We start from the raw sequence: 19,736 nt of genomic DNA on the forward strand, positions 1-19,736 counted from the left end.
AGTGAACTGTATAAAATAAAAGAGATTGTGAGTAAATACAATATAAGGAAGAAATTAATTCACAATGGAAATGAAATCATAGTGTAACGTTTTCTCTAATTATATAGATACTATTTGATACTAACGAACTGTAAAATAAGTTTTGAAATGTTCTACTTTGAAATTTTTATTGGCCATGTAGTTATTAGGGATTGTTTAACTACCTTTTTTATTCTAAAGAATTAGAGCCTACATTTTATGAAAAGACTTACCAAACTGATTCTTGGCAATTACACCCTTCACTGTCTCAAGAGCATCTGATTCTCCAATGCTGTTTACTGCTTTCACTCGGAAGAGATATTCCTTACGATGAACGAGACGAGTTACTTCATGAGTCAGTGATGTAGACATCCCTGCATCTGACCACGTTCCTCTAGACACGTCCATTTTTTCAATAACATAATGGAGAATAGGGCTGCCACCATCATCCAGTGGAACTTTCCACGATAGACGTGCACTTTCTTTTGTCACATCACTCACAATGAGGGGACCTTCAGGTGGCGATGGGCGATCTGAGAAAATATTTTGAAAACAATACAATTAACAACTATAGAACCAGTAAATTCTGAAACATTATTTCAGTCTTAAACATGTTTCGACAAGTATAAGGATTTTAAAAAAATTTTGGCAGTTTTGGGATTTTTAGTAAAATTACACTGCATCATATGTTTGTTTAGAGGGATCTTTATTTTATGATTTGTGATATAAATAGTACCTCATCCATTTATGCCAGAAACATCTATAAAAAACTGAAAATTTATCATAAAGCAACTTTTCATATCTAGAACATTTCAGAGTGAGAAATGAGGTCAGATTTGTAACACATTCCTGGAATTAGTCTTTCTTATTGTGAATTATAGTAAATAATGCTTGTGTGTTAAAGTATAAATAATACAATGAAAATTAAATTTAATGCTGATTATTCAGAAAATGCTGGGTATGGACCAAGATGAAAGTTCTGTATTTCAACTGAGAAGTTACCACGATTTCACATGCTTTAATTTGAGAACGAAGTTGTATCAGATTTCTAACAGTCTTAAATATGCCAGTATATTGTTCCCCATATTTTGCATGGCTTACACATATGGGAACATCCTCCTCATACCATTTACATTATAAAGAACTAAAAGCAAATTGTCCATATAAAATGTAATTCTGGTCCTTGCTGTCCATTTTTCTTACTAGCCTCAGTGTACTTACGGTTGTAAATCTGTCCATTTAAGTACCTATTATGTAATTCTGCAGGCTTTCTAGCACTAGTGGACACCAGAAGATCCTGAGGAAGATCCCAGCAGAGGGGGTCCAAACATCGATCATTTTTGGCATAGCAAGGAACATGCTAGTAAGGACCAGAAATTCACACACGGTGAATAATCTCCGAATGTTTAGTATATTACCTGTCTCTACTCAGACAATGCCACTGAAATTTTTTAAAATAAAACTGTATAACTAGTTCTCATACAATTCATTTTACAACATCAAAGAGATCTATGAAATGCACAATAATGACAAGTTTTTTGAAGCTGCACTCACTGATTTGCCTATACTGTTGTTACATACCCATAACAAAGCCTACATCATGCATATGATCAATGGCAAATGAGACCCGTTAACTCTTCATGAGTAAATTAATACCTTTTATTATACATAATGTTTTATATTACATAAACTTATATTTGTTTTTGACTAACCAAGTACTGTGACATTAGCTGATGCTGATGCCTGTCCATATTTGTTTTCCAAAGTGAGAGTGTAGCGACCAGTATCAGCTCGCACAGAGAACAATATTTCAAACACAGTACTCTTAGTAGTTGTATGGATATCAGCTCGGACACCAGGTTCCACTTTCTTGCCATTGACAGTCCATGTAGCTGTAGGCTTTGGTGAAGCTTCTATTGGGATTGTGTAATTTATTCTCTGACCAGCACGTACAATGAGATCCTGTAGAAGTGTTTTGTCAAACACAGGACTCTCTGCAATAGATACAAAAGCAGCTTAGTTTTTATTAATTACAGCACCAGAATAATATTAACAGAGCATCAACCAAAATAAAATGTAATGTGAATAACACACAAACAAATCTCAACACAAGTATTTTTTTTCATTTAATTATTTGATGGAGTAACTTGAAGAAAGGAATGTAGAATTTAACAAACCATCAACATCTTTGTCATATGTGATGGAGTGAGTAGTAACTCAACTGCTTAATGATAAACTTCAAAAACAGATTAAAGATATTTTTTCTATGCCACTAGTTACTCAAATACCTTTATAAAATTAACTACAGATGTTTCTAATGTTTCACTCTGTATCATACTTACGGAATCTTGGCTTGGCAACAACAGAAGCTGATGGTTCACTAGGTTCACCTGGACCTCCTTTGTTTACAGCAATGACGCGGAATTCATATTCTTCGCCTTCAGTTAAGTTTGGTGCTGTTCCCTTTGTCTGGTTACCTGGAACTTCTGCAGCTTTCTCCCATGGCCTTCAAGAAATATCTTCTACTTTAACACTGTACTTTCAAAAATGTGTTATAGAGGTATTATATATTTTGTTGTAGGCATTGGGTGACATGTTGATAAATACAGAAGCAATGTTTGTATATTTTTGTTTGGCCAATGATTTAGTCAATAATCAATGTCTACATTTTTCATTTATAAGAACAACCTTCAGATATCACCTCTAGCCAAAACAGTTAGCTGCACGTGAATGCTGAAGAAAGCAGCTGCATGGGAGACATTCTAGATGTTGACAATAAGCAGTGAATACATGCTGAGAAATGTATGCCACATCCACTCGATAACATATCCCAGGTAGCTCTGGGTGTGAAGGCCAGAGACATTACTTTCTCCAACATTCAGGTCATCCTTTGCTTTATTTACTATTAAACCTTTTGGACAGTTTCATTAAATCTATTTAATGCGATCAGTTTATATACAAATTAGATAGTTTTATGATCTTCATCATTCATTTGTGAGTTGTTATTAAGTAGTGGTATCATCATAAATATTAGTTTCCACGAAAGATGGCACATAATGTTTCAGTCCCTTCCAGCATTATCTATGCATTGTTTGATGTTCTGTATATACTGAAAAGTCATCCTATATATTACACCATGATTCTTCTTGACATCAAAATTGTTTTCATTCATATCTCATAATAATTTATTTTATAATCATATTTTATGAAATAATTACAGAATACTATGTGTTCACAAGACAAACACACATTTTCGATACGGCTGTGTTAATAAATCAAGAAAAATTAGCTATTTTAGTATTCCAGACATTTAGAACGCCAAAGACAGGGACATCCTACCAGTATTATTGAATTAGACACTAGCATTGCACTTGGTATCTCGATCTTGGGAATCAGTATACATGACTTCAATCTGGCTCTAAAAATTAGTTGCATATGATTCTGGTCGCATAGCAATACATCATGGATATCATACTTCATGAAGCTCTTTTCCCATAAAACAGTATTGTGAAGCAGCCATGGGGCAGTAGAATGTTATTTTTATTGCAATCTTTATCAGTGAATGCTATAGGCTGAAAATAATTTTACATTCTACCTTAATGAGACTGCATATTTTCCCGTATTGGTAATTAAATAATTTGTTCAATGTATTTTATAATCACTTGGACAGTCACATGAAGCTACACCAATGGCAGTTTTAATTCCTTTACTGTAAGCCTCTGGGATAATTAAGAATTTTTGTTGTTGCCTGTTCTATATATGACAGGCAGACTTTGCATGATACATATGCAGGAGGTAAATCAGCTAAAATTATCCACAACTGGTTTTATAATTAATATTTTTCTTTCCAAATTGTACAATGTAATTAAGATCCTTAATAGGTGATTACACCCATTATTTTGTTGTTGTTGTGGTCTTCAATCGAAAGACTGATTTGATGCAGCTCTCACTAATAGTCTATCCTGTGCAACTGTCTTCACCTTTGCATAGCTACTGGAACCTGTAGCCATCTGAACTTCCTTACTGTACTCAAGCCTTGGTGTCCCGCTGCCATGTTTACCCCTCCATTGCCAAACTGAGCATAAATTATTTACTTCTAATAACATTAACAACAATCAGACATGGTTTTCTTGCCATAGTTTTCAAGCAGTTTTACATACCAATTCAGATGACAGCTTAACTGCTTCGCTTAATCGTATAATACACAGACAGCATCAACATGTGAGAAATTATATCTATAGCTACCTCACGATACCTAACAATGAATCTCTCTGGCCTGTAGAAAACAGAATTATAATTACAATTAATTAGAATGCCATGAGAATACCATCACATTATTATTGCAAACAGGTATGGTTAGGCACTCTTAGTAAAGCAAGAGAAGTATTTATACCAAGTATAAACAAATGTTACTGCATACGAAAAATGACTTTAATTGAAATCCCTGGTTTCTCAGTTGAAATGAAATGAAATGTTGTGTGACGAGGGCCTCCCGTCGGGTAGACCGGTTGCCTGGTGCAAGTCTTTCGATTTGACGCCACTTCGGCGACTTGCACGTCGAATTTCTCAGTTTAACATAACTTTTAGTAATATCAAAGTTGAAAAGTATACACACGTACCCAAATCTTGTGCGCTTCTCAATTATGTAGGAGGTTATAGGTGAACCACCATCCTTTTTAGGTGCAGTCCATTCAAGGTCAACATGATCCTTATCCCAATCTGGAAGAATTTTGATAGTTATACAGATACATAGTTTAACAGAGAAATACAATGTGTTCTAAATTATGATACTGCATAGCTCCAATCATTACAAATTATTTATTACTATTATGGTTGTTGTTAGTCAAAGATTGAACTGAATATATTCCTTAAAATCAGTTCCATTACAATACCCAACACCTGTTACAATTTAAAACTTTCTTTTTCTTCATCTGTTATTAACAATAATCATTTAGCATTAACCAAAATTTTCATAGAAGCTCAATCTATAGGAGTAATTATACATTCAATAAACAAAAGTTATTGCATTGAAATAAATTCATTCTGAAAATAAGAGCACAGAAAAGAATATTGTATTTCATATAAGGAATGCTCACTGAAGGTATAAGTCCAGAATTAATGACTTGGGACAATTCAGATTATACAAGGATTAATTTTTAATGGACAGGACATTTACCATGCACTAATATTTATGGCAGTTTTTCTTTATCAGGTGTGTATAATCCTGTGTGCTACATCAGTTATCAAGGCTGAAGTTTCAAAGTTAGAGGTGGCCTAAGAGTGGATCATATTATTTGGACATGAGATTTGAAGCAACAGAAATATTCTAAGTATTATCACCAAATTACAGCGAGTTACTAATGTTAAAGTGAAATTACAGTAGATGGTATCCACGTTCACAAATTTCATTTGAATTTCTTTGTAGTCATTATTTCCAAATAATAAATTAACAGGAATTTCTTTTCAAATGTTTTAATTTATTTTTCTGTAGCATTAACAAAAATAAATGATCATAATTGAAATTATCACTTTGGCATTAAGATAAGTTCATTTATTAACTCCCACATGTACATATAATCACAAACACTGCTACTGTCATGTTTTGTGAGTCTGAAACAACTACCATACTTTGTCACACAGAATTATTGGCTCTTTACTACACAAATGTGCAACATACATAAAAAGCTGTTTGGTACACGACACACTGGGAAACCATTGCACCCTACTGAAACAAATATTTATACTTCTTGTCAGAGATTCATTCTGAGGGAACCCATCTACAGAAAAACAATTCTCGGGTACTAAAGACAATAAAATGAGGAAAGGAAATGGAAGAGTATAAGGAGAAAGAGTTCTGTGTGTGTGTGTGTGTGTGTGTGTGTGTGTGTGCGTGTGTGTGTGTGTGGGGTGTGGGTGGGTGGGTGGATGGGTGGATGGGTGCATGCGTACATGTGCGTGGACATACACACACACTCTAAGGGAATGCACAAGACATTGATGTGGTTTTCATTTTAAAAAATTCCTATTTACTCACCAACTAGTTCTGGTGTTCCAGGTTTGTCAGGCTTGGAGAAAGGATCTTTTGCAGTTATAGTCTGAGTTCCAGTCAATGGTTGAGATTCTCCTTGCTTATTAACTGCACGAACCCGGAAATTGTAGTCATGCCCTTCTATCAGATGATCAACCCTAAAAGTTTAAGATTTGAAAGTGGAAGAGATTAAGCTCTCATTCATAAAATGCCATCAGAAACAGGGAAGTGTAAGATCCTTACATACACTAACTAATGAATACTTAAAATAACTGCAAATAATAATGATCTTTCAAAAAGTCAGCTATCAAATACTTAGTACATGTATAAAGCAGATAAGAACACACTCTCATCAGACCAAAGGAACTTTAAGCCATCTGATCATGCAAAAAAATATAAATACATGTCAGATGTAATAACATTTATTATGTGGATCATAACTTAGATTTCAATGGAGGCATGTGTTACAAATCTATGGCTTTTAAATGCATAGATTAGATTTATATCTGACAGTGAGACACAGAAAGATTTTAGATATTATAATTCAGACATATGCTTTGTTTATGAACTTCCAGCATGCTGGAATATTTGCAGGTCAGCAACTTCTGTTAATCAGTACAATGAATATCCAGCCAAAGTTGCAAATTTCACTTTTTTTTATTTACTCGATGACTAGTTTTGGGTCAAGATCTACTTGGTGTGATGATTTGCAAATGGATCCTGACATGAACTAGTCACTGAATAAATAAAAAAAGTGAAATTTGTGACATTGACTGGTTTTTTGTTGATATGCTTTGTTGTTAATTGGAGATGTAGGCACTAGTTCTCATTAGTAACACAGTAGCTGCCCCATTCTGCAAAATGCATTACATTTATAAACATGAATTTAAAGGGAAACTAACAACATACAAGTAACTACTGATTATATTACTATACTCAGCACCAATTCAACACTGAAGTTACAAATCACTGTATCTTAGAGAGCACTGAAAATAAAGGATACACTCACACAATGGCTCACAAACATTTTTTCCCCCAGGAACGGGCTGTAGACCATAAATCCATATTTTATTTATTCATTTATTAGTGTATGTGCATTAAATACTGTTACAGCTCATAGTAGTAGTTCATGGATCAATGTCCAGATTATCAAAACATTCAGCCTTTTTTCCCATGAGAAACTCCACTGGAATGGTGACAAATCATCAAATTGGTCTTATGTGAATTAACTGATGGACAGGTTTTTTTCAGAATCAAAGTTGGTATTATGAGAAGGTTCCAAGCCAGTTATCTATCGTCACTTTATAGTTTTAACATGCCATGTACTCTCCAGTGTTGCTCTGCATTTCTTCCATTTTAATTAAGGGATTAACATTATAAAATTTTTTTCTGCTGACACTAATGTCATGATAAGCAGGTCGGTGATACAGCTAGACAGCTTCCTTATTTCACAAATATGAGCACTTTTAATTACAGGAGCAGGAGTTCAGTGTGGGTGGTTGCAGGTAATTAGTACATGTAATTGTTGTGGTTATGACATCTAGTTTTATAGATCTGGATGTCAACATATCTTGCATGGATGATGTTGGTCCCAACTCTAGAGCAATATTTCCCCACAAAGTTCATCAACTCAGTGGAATGGCTTTCCAGTTCTAAATTAAGTATAAGCTCACAAAAAATTTCTAGTTTGAACATACCCAAAAACATTTGCTTTTGTATGTGGCATTAGTGCTACACATATACTGATCAGAGGAGACATTATGAGAAAACATGTGACAGCATTATTAAGTGCCAGTTGTGAGCCTCTCCTACCTTCTTTTTTCACATGAAATTAATTAATTTAAATCCACCAAATCTCAATTACATTTTTGTTTTGTTTTGAGCCAAGTGGTGAATAGTTTCAACACTACTGTTTGTCTCCAAACCAGATCTAATGAGGCTACTGGATCAATAAATACGACTGGTGTTTTCTGCTGTTTGAGCAGTTTCTATATAGCTACAGCTATTACTATCATTCATTTGTATGTTCATTTGTGGACAATGTTGTCTAATGTATGTTCAATGATTACATTTTTCATAAAATACAGATGTAGAAACAAGAACATATATCTATCGAACTACTTTATTTGCCAATGGGTTCACTGAGAAGAATAATTTTTATGTATGTCACTTCACCTACCATTTTCCACCCTTTTAAACTTGGGTGGTATGTTTTTAGTTTGTAAAATGCTTGTAAATAATGCAAATGGTCAAGCATTTAGATAAATTTTCAATAACTTCTGTATGAATACTGTTAAAATTAAATGCTCTCCTTACTCTTATTCCTTTCTGAGCTGTTGCTACTTCCTTATGTCCCTAGCAGGGCAAGTACTGTGCCTTAAGATTTAAAGGCTTCATTGAGTGCTCTCAATTCCTTTATTCTAATTATATGTGTTTGAATCTGCAAGACTCTTAAGTGAAGGACAATGTTTATGAATGACAGTTTAGAGACTTTTCAGCAAGGACTAAGCATTCTACTTGAGCTATGGGCTGTATATCTATCCTCATAAACAGTCTAGATCATAAGTAACAAATACTATTTTCTTGAGACTACATAGCTCCTTTGTAGGTTTCAAAACAGAGTCTGGAAAGAAAATTTCCAGAAAAGTAACAGAAAATACTCAGCCACTCAGTTTCATTCATAAGGCACAGGAGTCTGTTGGCACTAAGTGTTCAGGTTAACATCGCATTCCTTATTTTTAGTAAGCACTTATTCAGTTTTTCTGTGGTGTTTAGTAAATAAAATGTAAGTGCAAAAAATATATGATCAGGTGTATGACTGGATTGAAGACTTCCCAAGATATAGAACTTACTGTGTATACCTCAATGTGAAGACATCACCATAAGCAAACACAAACTCAGATCCTCAGAGAAATGTGATATCACTGTTCCTACTTACAGTAAAAAGAAATAACTTAATGCATAAAATCAGTCTGTCTCTGAGATCCATTGCAAATTGTATTGTTGTGTGCAATCGAATGATACTTGGAAAGACTTGCAGCACAATACAAGAAAACTTGCAGAAATTCAACATTCCGTGAAATTAAAACTAGTAGTATAATACACATTAATAGATAAGAAGTGTTCATCTTGTTCCCATACAGCATCAGAGATAAATTATTAGAGCCTCTCACAACAACCAGATGAAACTGACAATCTGAAGAGAAATAATATAGTATGACCACACAGACTAAATACCAAAGACACAGTGGAAGAATTCTGAAATAAGTACCTCGTATGTGAAGGAGGTCACTTACAGTATCTTGTCTTATATACACCATCAATCCAAAAAGTTCTGAGAGTGCCATAACTATGTTTGCAGCTTGAACTAACAATTTTAAACAATAGGTGTACGATTGATCACTCAGCTGTGAGGAGGCAGTTTTAGATAGTGGATATGTGACTGTAGTTGTCAATGTTGTTGTGTCACAAAACACATTGGAGCAACATCTATAAATGAAGTGTCCAAGACATTCGCCAGAATGTTTTGAAAAAGAGAACAATGTGGCAAACTTTGTTCTGCACACCTCGATTCCCAACCAAAAATGACAACACGTGAAAACATGCAGCAGCTTGGCTGAAATGCAAACACAGACAATTCATTTCCTACAAAATTATCACAGGTGACGAGACTTGGTGTTATAAATATGAACCTTCCACAAAACAACAAAGTCCAGAAATTTATATATAGAGTCAAGACTTTAATGATATGACTTACATTCATTGTGATGAGCAAGTTGAACATCTCAAAGTAGTATTTTTCTGACAGTTCCAATTGGTTTTATGAATATTCTGTGCATTCTACTCAAGTGGAGGTAGAACACCTGGAGCATTAAAACCACCATATTAACTTTAGTCTAGTTTTTTACTAATCCGGTGTCAAAACGTTTTGGACAGGTGGGGTATTCCTGTGTTAGGGAATGTTACCAAATCCCTCTTCATCACAAAACTCCACTTCAAAGTTGCTGCAGTAACATGAGGGTCTTTTGTGAGGGAAAGGGAAGACTGAATTAATTCACTTATGACTGAAAGCACCTCTTTATAATCAAAGAAAGAAATGAATCAGAGTTTTGTATGATAATGCACAGAAGTATTCATTACAAAATGCTATCATATTAATACCTAATATACTTGTGAATATGAGGAGAGTTAAAGGAATGGTGCATACTTCTACATCACTTCATCATGTGTCAATGTCATGGACTGAATTCCAGAACCTGCAGCAATGTATTATTGATTATCATAAATTAATTAGATGAGGAAGTTGAATCAGTGGTTTGCTTCATGATTTGAAGAAAACTGGTAGTCAATATGCATGTACAAAAGTTTACAGATTGTTTCTTTCCATGCCACATTCAAATATGTTAACAAAACACAATGTCACAGTTGAATACACAATATATTAACAAATATGACATTTTCTATTTTCTGAAGGTTTATATGTAACCATAATCTTATAACTATCTTACCATGGAACGAAAAGCAAATACTGTCACAATAAAAGTTATATTAAATACAATTACCTCATTGAAGTTCCATTACATTCACCTACAGGCACCCAACGCATATTTTCAGTATCAAGTTTTTCCACTGCATAATGTGTTATTTCAGAACCACCATCATCCTTTGGAGGTCTCCAAAACAATGAGCAAGATGATTTTGTTACATTGTCTGGTTTCAAGGGCCCTTCAGGTGGCGTTGGAACATCTGCAAATTTTTTTAAAAAATATTTTGTAACTCTATTGTTTAGAGCTTAATTTTGCACACTGAAGCAAAACTGGGTAAAACTAACCAAGCACTGTAACATTAACTGTTGCAGTATCCACACCATTGATGTTCTTTGCAGTAATTGTGTATGTGCCACTATCTGCCCTTTTTGCATCAGTCACTCGAAGTTTTGTGTTATAATCTTCATTGACAACTTTGATTCTATCAGTGTTAATCACTGCATCCCCTTTGAGAGACCACTGTTTGTTTGGCGGTGGTTCGCCAATAACTGGCACATCAAACTCAAAGTTCTGCCCAGCCCGTACTTTAATATCCAGCAAAGCATTTCTGTCAATATGTGGAGCCACTGGAAAAGAAGAAAGCTTGGTACTATAAACTGTGTCTAAGAAAACAAATATGAATACATCCTTAAGAAAAATAACTGATTCTTGATATAATACTATAAATAACTTAAGCATAAATAAACAGGTATACATGTGTTTATATGCGCACACACACAGTCATTATGCATTAAAAAAAAGACAAAAGCTTTTTGTCATATAACATATAATGTAAGCCATTCGTGACCCTTCTGTAACTATTATTCAAAATCCAATTGGTTTCTATTCACACAATGAATAGATTTTGTATAGGTAATGCAATGTCTTCAGGCAAAAATGACACTGTAAATAGTGTCCTCATCTTTAAAACATTGCAATCAATGCACTACGAAACATTGCAAAAATTTCCCCAATGGCATATGGCATTGAAATACTTAAATATAACATTATTTTCATGTTGTATCAAATATTGATACCTGTAAACCTTGGGCAAAGAAAGACAAAAATAAAATTGTAGTAATATTGTGAATAACTGATCATACTAACTAGCGATGCTCTCAGTGAGATGACTCTGTTAACCTACAGACATAAGAGGCACACTACAAACAGAAGTGGCAAAAGTGGGAAATATGATATGGTAGAAGCAAGTAACAGTGAAGGTAACATTAAAACACATGGCATGGAAAAAACTGTCTATGCCAGTAATATAAAATTCTGTGCTTTAAAGCACTTTACTGTGGAATACTACTCTGTTTATGATAGTGGAGACTACATTTGTTGATAAAAATTACAACCAAAAAGTTGATAATTTTGATAATAGTTCCACAACCAGGTAAGATGATTGCAAGAAATTAATCCGTTATAGAAGTACATAAACTAAACAGTCACCAAGGAGTTTTAAAATGTGTAGTGGGTGGAATAATTGCAGGGTGTGCTGTGTGCCCTGATTTTATTAAAGTCTGCAACTATCCAGATTTTTTCCTCAATTTATTTAGTCTGAGTTATGCCATATGTCTGGTCATCTTTCGTTATAATCACTTTAACCACTTCATTTTTCTGTTGCTGATTATCCCATCAGCACATCTAGCCATTCTTGTAATGTTGCTAGGATGGATTTTGTCTCCAAGTGCTTGAGATATAACAGTTTTGGTGCTACTAGGTTGAGTCATAAAGGAATCTTACAATCTCCTAAAAATTCTTCCTGAGAGTGAGCATGCCTCTGGTTTATTGAAACTGCACTTCATGCAAGTTTCGTGTCAGGTGGCATGCCACTCACACTTAGAATTCTGGAGATGCTTTGTTAACTGGATGTGTGAGTTCACTGATTTCCCCAACACTACAGCATTCCATTCCATGGCAAGAACAGCAACTTGTATAGAATGATGCTAAGCGGTTTGTAATGTTGATGCTAGGCTCCACAGTAGGTAGAGGTACTGTAGTTTCCGTACATGCTGGTGACAAGTTAACCAACAGTCCAATGTGGCAATGAGGTACCTAAAGTTCCACTTCATTACACTGAGTTTCCATAAACGAGATGGTTTGCAGGTTGATTAAGATTGTAGTATCGTAGGTTATCAATACTGCCAGAGCCAGCACACTGAAAATTCCTGTGGGTGCTGTGAGCAGCACTTTGGACATCGCCGCCAATGGAGAACCTGCAGGTTGCCAAGCAATGAAGACAGCCAAGATGATGTTATAAGCATAACAAAATAGAACACCTACCGCTGTCCTTTTGATGTTATTTATTATATGGCTACCAGTTTTGGTGATCCACTACACCATCTTCAGTCCATATCTGACACTAAGGGAGTTCAAGTTGTGTCACGATTCCATCTGTGGCTAGCATCTATGAACCGGTTTCCATAGACTGTGACAATGATGTCTCCAACCACTTGGCCACTGATGGAATCGTGTCTATGATTGTTGTTAACCCCTTCAGTGCCAGTTAAGGCTTGAAGATGGTGTATTGAAATCACCACATAATAAATAACATCAAAAGGATGGCTGTCGGTATTCCATGTTATTACGCAAGTGAACAGCTGAAGTCCCTCAAATCTGCTGGTAACAAGTGCCAACAATCAGAAGGATATTGCTTCTGTTGTGCACATTGTAATCTCCATTGGGTAAGTAGTGCTTTCTCTGCCCTAAAATTTAGTGATTGTGGTGTGGATTGCAGCCCTTTCCCAACTGCTTTCCAGTTAGCATCCTGCAGGTCGATATGGAAATTTAGTTGTGGTATGTGATTCAAGTGGACTCTGAAAATCATTGGCATGTAATCAGAAGAGAGGGCATTGGGCATTATTGCATAGACGTGCTGTGGTAACCTTGTAATGATAGTAACATCAATTTCATCAGGCACCTCTCTTTTGAATGGATGGTTGGGTCTAAAATTCAAGTGCTATGGTGTTGTGCCCCTTAGCAGCCCTGAGTAGGCAACTGCCACTTGTGTCTGCCATTTTGGAGTTCTAATCTCCATGTTTTGCACTGAAATCACTGCCGATGAACTTCTTTCAATGGAGGCAATTTAATTAGAGAAGTCAACTGGTTCGAGTAGGACAACAGATGGATGATATATGCCAACATATGTAATTCACTTTTAGGATGTCCTCACAGTGACACTTAACGGTTCCATCTCTCTAGTGCAATGAGATGAATGTGGTGGTGACACAAATGTGTGAACATAGACTGCTTTGCCATGTTGTGCAGTAAGTGGGTCAGTGCAATAACAGTTATAATTTACAGCTAGCATCTTGCTGCCTGATCTTAAGTATGCCTCACACACCAGGCACACATCAATAATGTCACTGTGGAGAAACTGCCTAAACTCTCCATATTCAATATGAACACTGTTTGCTTTCCACATGCAGATCATCAACCCATCTGGCAGCTATGCTGGGGTTCTGTATATAGCCTCCACAGCTGTCTATAATGCAGCTGTAACTTGTTGCTGCAGGAGGTCCAAAGTAAACTGATTGTATTTTACAGTGTGTTGTTTTGTCTCAGAGTTCCTCCAAAGTGGATCAGTGTGGGTATCAAATTGCTGACCAATGTGGCATCAGTCTTTTGGAACTAAAACTATGAGATTCTTGAGGTAATGCTGGTGATGTATATTTGTTGGCTGACTCTACCACTCAAGGCATCATCTGAGATGCCAGTTGTTTTTGTCTGTGAAGAGCATATGTCATACTGCCTGTTAGTGGGTAGCTATTGGTAGGTCTTGTGTCAGATTAGACTGTGCTGGATGCAGACTCATCCATACATGTGACTCCTTGGTGTCTGGAGATGCTGCAACACCATAGCTCATATCAGTTCCAGTTTTATAGCCTTCTGCCTTCAATGACTGAGTGCACTGATACTTGGAAATGTTCTTGAAGGATTCACATTTTTTGTAACTGAAGTTGTGCACCTGGCGGTAGTTAGCACACTTGTGATGACTGTCAATGCATTTCACAGAATGCATCAACATGGCACAATGATGCGACTACAACTGGGAAATGTTCTTGAAGGGTTCACATTTTTTGTAACTAAATTCATGCACCTGGTGGCAGTTGGCACACTTGTGATGACTGGCAGTGCATTTTACAGAATGCTTCAGCCTGGTACTATGTTGTGCTAAGTGCCTGATAGCTTGCAACCTGAGCATTTTGTTGCGTTCTGTTCAGCTTGGAATTTTTTGAGAGTCACTTGGCCAGTAAAAATATAAATCCCCAATATGATCTCCTTATGGTCTTCCAGTTTGTCTAGTGCAACCAAAAGCAACAGTAGTGGTAGCATGCCCATCCTTGTGCCACATTGTGTGTGGTGATACCAAGCCCTTCCAGTTTCTGTCTTACATTGTTTGGTTCCATAAAAAATGAGAAGATATTAAGGAACAATTTCAGCAGATTTGTCAGTGTCAAAGTGTGTGTGTGGCACAGTAGTTGTTTATGCATTTACATCTTCATGGCCATTCTATAGTTATTAGGCATCCTCAGGTAAACTTAATACACTATTTTGCTCATTAGCAATTAACCAAAATTGTAACAGAGACTTCTGTACTAGTGTGGGTCTTAAGCTTCTTGTGCAGGTTCACATATTTGCATTCATATTTGTGTTCAATTTGCTGTACCAGAGGTTTCATTTTGATCAAAGCCTCTTCCAATGGTATCTCAAAAACATCAACTATCAGGTAGCAGTTGCTTGTGGTGATAGGTGTGGTACTGGAGAGCTGTGTTGGTCAGGCAGTGTGTTTTTTTTCTCCACATGTATGAAGTTTGCTACACCTTTACTCATCTTCTGCTTCTCCTTTTTCTTCTTCTTTCAAGCCACTGAGAAAAGTTGTCAGCATTTCTTCGTATTTTCATGTGAAAATGTTTTCATCAGACAAATTCTTCTAATTTCACAAGAAGGTGGCAGGATGGGACATCAAAACTTTGCAAATAACATTGTAGCAAGTGTGTCATCTTTCCAAAAATTATTTTATCACATGCTATTCTCATATCACTGTCTCTTAATTGTATGATGCTGCATCTACCACCCTCTTCCCTTGTTCATGTATATCAAATCACAAGTAAATAATATTTCAGCATTGTAAATAAACATTCACATATTGATCCTGCAGAATATTTTACCACTGAAAATAAATATTCACAGATTGTACAGAACAGGTTACTTCAGGACTAATTCATATGTTGGTAAACATGAACACACAAATTCCTATTGTAAGCATTTCACTTTACTAATGTGTGGGAAACGAAGAAGAGTTAATGGATGGAAATAAGAATAATAAGCAAATTAACAGACAGAAATAGCTAACTGATCAAATCAATTGCAGCCACTTTATGATACGTACTATAATACGCAGATGATAAAAATATGAGAACATTAGTTCTGAATTCTGACCTTCGATCTAAAAAAAAAGTTCACTAATTTGTTGTATTTAATAACACACTTACAGTTCTTTGGTCGTGCTGTGTGTGGTTTTGTTGGTGCACTAGGTTCACTAGGCCCTGCTTTGTTAACTGCACGAATTCTAAATTCATATTGGTTGCCCTCAATAAGATCTGGAACCTTGCCTGTTGTAACATCACCTTCCACCTCAGCGCATTTCTCCCAGTTTGGACTATAAGAGAAAAATATTGCATCATTATAGTTTTTGCAGCAGTGTCTTGGATGCCAAAAAAATTGTTGTTTTCTTGCAGTAAGAATTTTTAGCTGATGAGGAAGTGTGTGAAACTGATAGAAAACTTTAAATAGTTTGCCTGGAATATTTAACAGAGCTGGCTGAGGCAAAATGGTAAAAATCTGACACTGTTCTCAGTTTTAGTGAACTATAATAAAGTACCTACAAAAAGATCACAATTAAATGTGGGTCGTAGTATTCCTTTACTACAGCTGGACAGACATGTATGATTTATTTCAGACTTTAATCAACTGGTTTTCAACAATACACAGTTTCACCATAATGTTATGCATGGAGCATTCTTTTTATTCTATATATATATATATATATATATATATATATATATATATATATATATATATATATATATATATAAAAAGAAAGATGATGAGACTTACCAAACAAAAGCGCTGGTAGGTCGATAGACACACAAACAAACACAAATATACACACAAAATTCAAGCTTTCGCAACAAACTGTTGCCTCATCAGGAAAGAGGGGAAGGAGAGGGAAAGACGAAAGGATGTGGGTTTTAAGGGAGAGGATAAGGAGTCATTCCAATCCCGGGAGCGGAAAGACTTACCTTAGGGGGAAAAAAGGACAGGTATACACTCGCACACACACCCATATCCATCCACACATACAGACACAAGCAGTGTATGTGTGGATGGATATGGGTGTGTGTGCGAGTGTATACCTGTCCTTTTTTCCCCCTAAGGTAAGTCTTTCCGCTCCCGGGATTGGAATGACTCCTTATCCTCTCCCTTAAAACCCACATCCTTTCGTCTTTCCCTCTCCTTCCCCTCTTTCCTGATGAGGCAACAGTTTGTTGCGAAAGCTTGAATTTTGTGTGTATATTTGTGTTTGTTTGTGTGTCTATCGACCTGCCAGCGCTTTTGTTTGGTAAGTCTCATCATCTTTCTTTTTAGATATATTTTTCCACGTGGAATGTTTCCCTCTGTTATATATATATATATATATATATATATATATATATATATATATATATATATATATATATATATATACGAGGGCTATTCCGAAAGTAAGGTCCGATCGCTCACGAAATGGAAACGACTATGAAAATCCGATAAAGCTTTGCACAGATGTGTTGGGTAGTGTCTCTAGTATAACCCCAGTTAGCATCACGTCGCTCTTCTCATTTCTGAGCTCGCAGTGAGTGCGTAAAGATGTCTAGAAAATAGTGTCTGCCGCCAAGTACGGGGGCCTGGTGAGAAATTTCCCCTGAAGCTATGCAGCTAACATTACATAACTGTCGTGCTGTTTCGTCTTCAAGACAATTCTCAGCCGCATTCTGCAGGGGCAATGAAGATGCTCCTGCATCGTTTTCAAATGGAAATGTGAGAGTACCCACAATACAGCCCGTAATTGTCTCCCTCTGAGTTTCAGCTCTGGTCACATGAACCGCTGGTTATGAAGACAACATTTCGGCACAAGACAACGAGCCGTAGGCCAGCGTAGAGAATTGGCGGAGAGCACTGGCGGCTGCCTTCTATAGCGAGGGTATGGGAAAGTTGGTACAACGCTACGATACACGTCTAAGTCGGGTCGGCGACTATGGAGATAAGTAGCTGCAAGATGTATCTAACTGTTGCAAATAAAACATTTTTGATTTTTACCGTGGTTTCCATTTCGCGACCTATCGGACCTTACTTTCGGAATAGCCCTCGTATATATATATATATATATATATATATATATATATATATATATATATATATATATATAGAGGGAAACATTCCACGTGGGAAAAATATATCTAAAAACAAAGATGATGTGACTTACCGAACGAAAGTGCTGGCAGGTCGATAGACACATGTCTATCAACCTGCCAGCGCTTTCGTTCGGTAAGTCACATCATATATATATATATATATATATATATATATATATATATATATATATATATATATATATATATATATGAGAGAGAGAGAGAGTGCGTGTGTGTGTGTGTGTGTGTGTGTGTGTGTGTGTGTGTGTGTGTTTTTCTGATGCTTAGATTTAGCAGTTTCTGTTCCTTAAGTGTCTGCTGATCATGATGACAAAGGTCTCAGAATGTTAGCCTATGGTAACTTTCATATTTTTATTTATGAAAATCCTAAGAAATAATATTTAAATCAGTTCTAAATTTAGACAGAAATTACTGGACTATAGTCCAGTGCTCTGTGCTAAGCCTCACATGTATTCATGGTATCTAATAGAGAGGCATAAGTGAAAATAGTGATTGTGATGATAATCTGTAAAGATTGGTAACTCCTTGATTCTCAAATAACATCCAAAATTATGTTTTAATGTCCATATGAAGTCCTGCCAGGTGGTTTACATTAGCTGTACATACAAAACTAACATTGTTAACACACCATAAAAAAATGTAATCTCAATCTTTAGAGATCCATGTAGCAATCTCAGTTGGATGCATGCATAATTTCATGTTTTGTATAGCAACTTCATAAAAAATTCAGTTGTTTCAATGTACTGTATTTGACACACTAATCCATGAAATTTTATTAGCTGACAACAGTTGAAGTTATAGAAAGCACTTTACCTATATTTATCCTTCTTTTCAATTATGTAGCCAGTAATGGGTGACCCTCCATCTTTTTCTGGCTTTGACCATTTCAGCTCAACAAAATCTTTATCATAATCCGTAATTTCTGGAGTTCCTGGCTGACTTGGTTCATCTGTAAAACACAAACACAAAAATTTTTAGGTGCCATGAAACCCAATTATCAGATTTACTCACAAATTAGTGGTAGAGCACGATTTTAGCTGTGTGTACGAAATATAATAATTACTGACCTCTTCATATTCAAAAATGGTGCTACACTGAATGAAAAATTCACAGACCTACATTATAAAACATTGCACACTCATCCTGTGCATGGATTGTATGAACATTCATAAAAAATGCAAATTATTGCAAATGTTGAACCCAAAACTTTGCAGTGCAGTAATTTATCTCTGCAATAGTCCTGTACTTTGAAAACTGAACTATGACTGCAGCATCTTTGAATTCTATGCATAATTTTTACTTTCAACAAAATGACATTAATGAAACTGAAAAACAATTTAATACAGCAGAAGAATGGTAGATAACTAACCAAATGGATTCTTTGCCTCAATTGCTTGTGCTGTTGTTAATGGTTCTGATTTTCCTTGCTTGTTGACAGCACGGACTCTGAATTTATATTTGTGTCCTGGAGTGAGCCCATCAATCTCTAGAGATGTCTGAGGACCCTCTGTTTCTCCTGCAGGTACCCACCTTCCTGGAATTCCAAATGCAAAGTTAATAAAGGCAGTAAAATAGTTTAAAATATACTAGTTTCTTTTGGGTTTACATATAGACACTCAGAAATTTAGCTCAAGTGGATTAAAATCAGAGCAAATTCATTTAATCTTTTTAAAGTACTGACCAAAA

The 19,736-nt window shown here is 35.7% G+C and overlaps 1 protein-coding gene across 29 annotated transcripts in view; it reads right to left on the reverse strand.

Annotated features, from left to right (window-relative positions):
• Positions 1-19,736, reverse strand: part of LOC126248677 (twitchin) — a 523,948-nt gene that overhangs the window by 116,814 nt on the left and 387,398 nt on the right. For all 29 annotated transcript variants that reach the window (XM_049949938.1, XM_049949935.1, XM_049949939.1 and 26 more), the window contains 10 exons: positions 19,420-19,584; positions 18,864-18,999; positions 16,068-16,234; positions 10,878-11,159; positions 10,609-10,792; positions 6,053-6,204; positions 4,638-4,737; positions 2,361-2,524; positions 1,731-2,012; positions 252-551 (listed from right to left, as the gene is read on the reverse strand). In XM_049949938.1, coding sequence (XP_049805895.1) covers positions 252-551; positions 1,731-2,012; positions 2,361-2,524; positions 4,638-4,737; positions 6,053-6,204; positions 10,609-10,792; positions 10,878-11,159; positions 16,068-16,234; positions 18,864-18,999; positions 19,420-19,584 — 1,932 coding nt within the window. The remainder of the gene's footprint in view (positions 1-251; positions 552-1,730; positions 2,013-2,360; positions 2,525-4,637; positions 4,738-6,052; positions 6,205-10,608; positions 10,793-10,877; positions 11,160-16,067; positions 16,235-18,863; positions 19,000-19,419; positions 19,585-19,736) is intronic.

Source organism: Schistocerca nitens, chromosome 3, assembly GCF_023898315.1.
Source record: "Schistocerca nitens isolate TAMUIC-IGC-003100 chromosome 3, iqSchNite1.1, whole genome shotgun sequence".
Lineage (NCBI taxonomy): Eukaryota > Metazoa > Arthropoda > Insecta > Orthoptera > Acrididae > Schistocerca > Schistocerca nitens.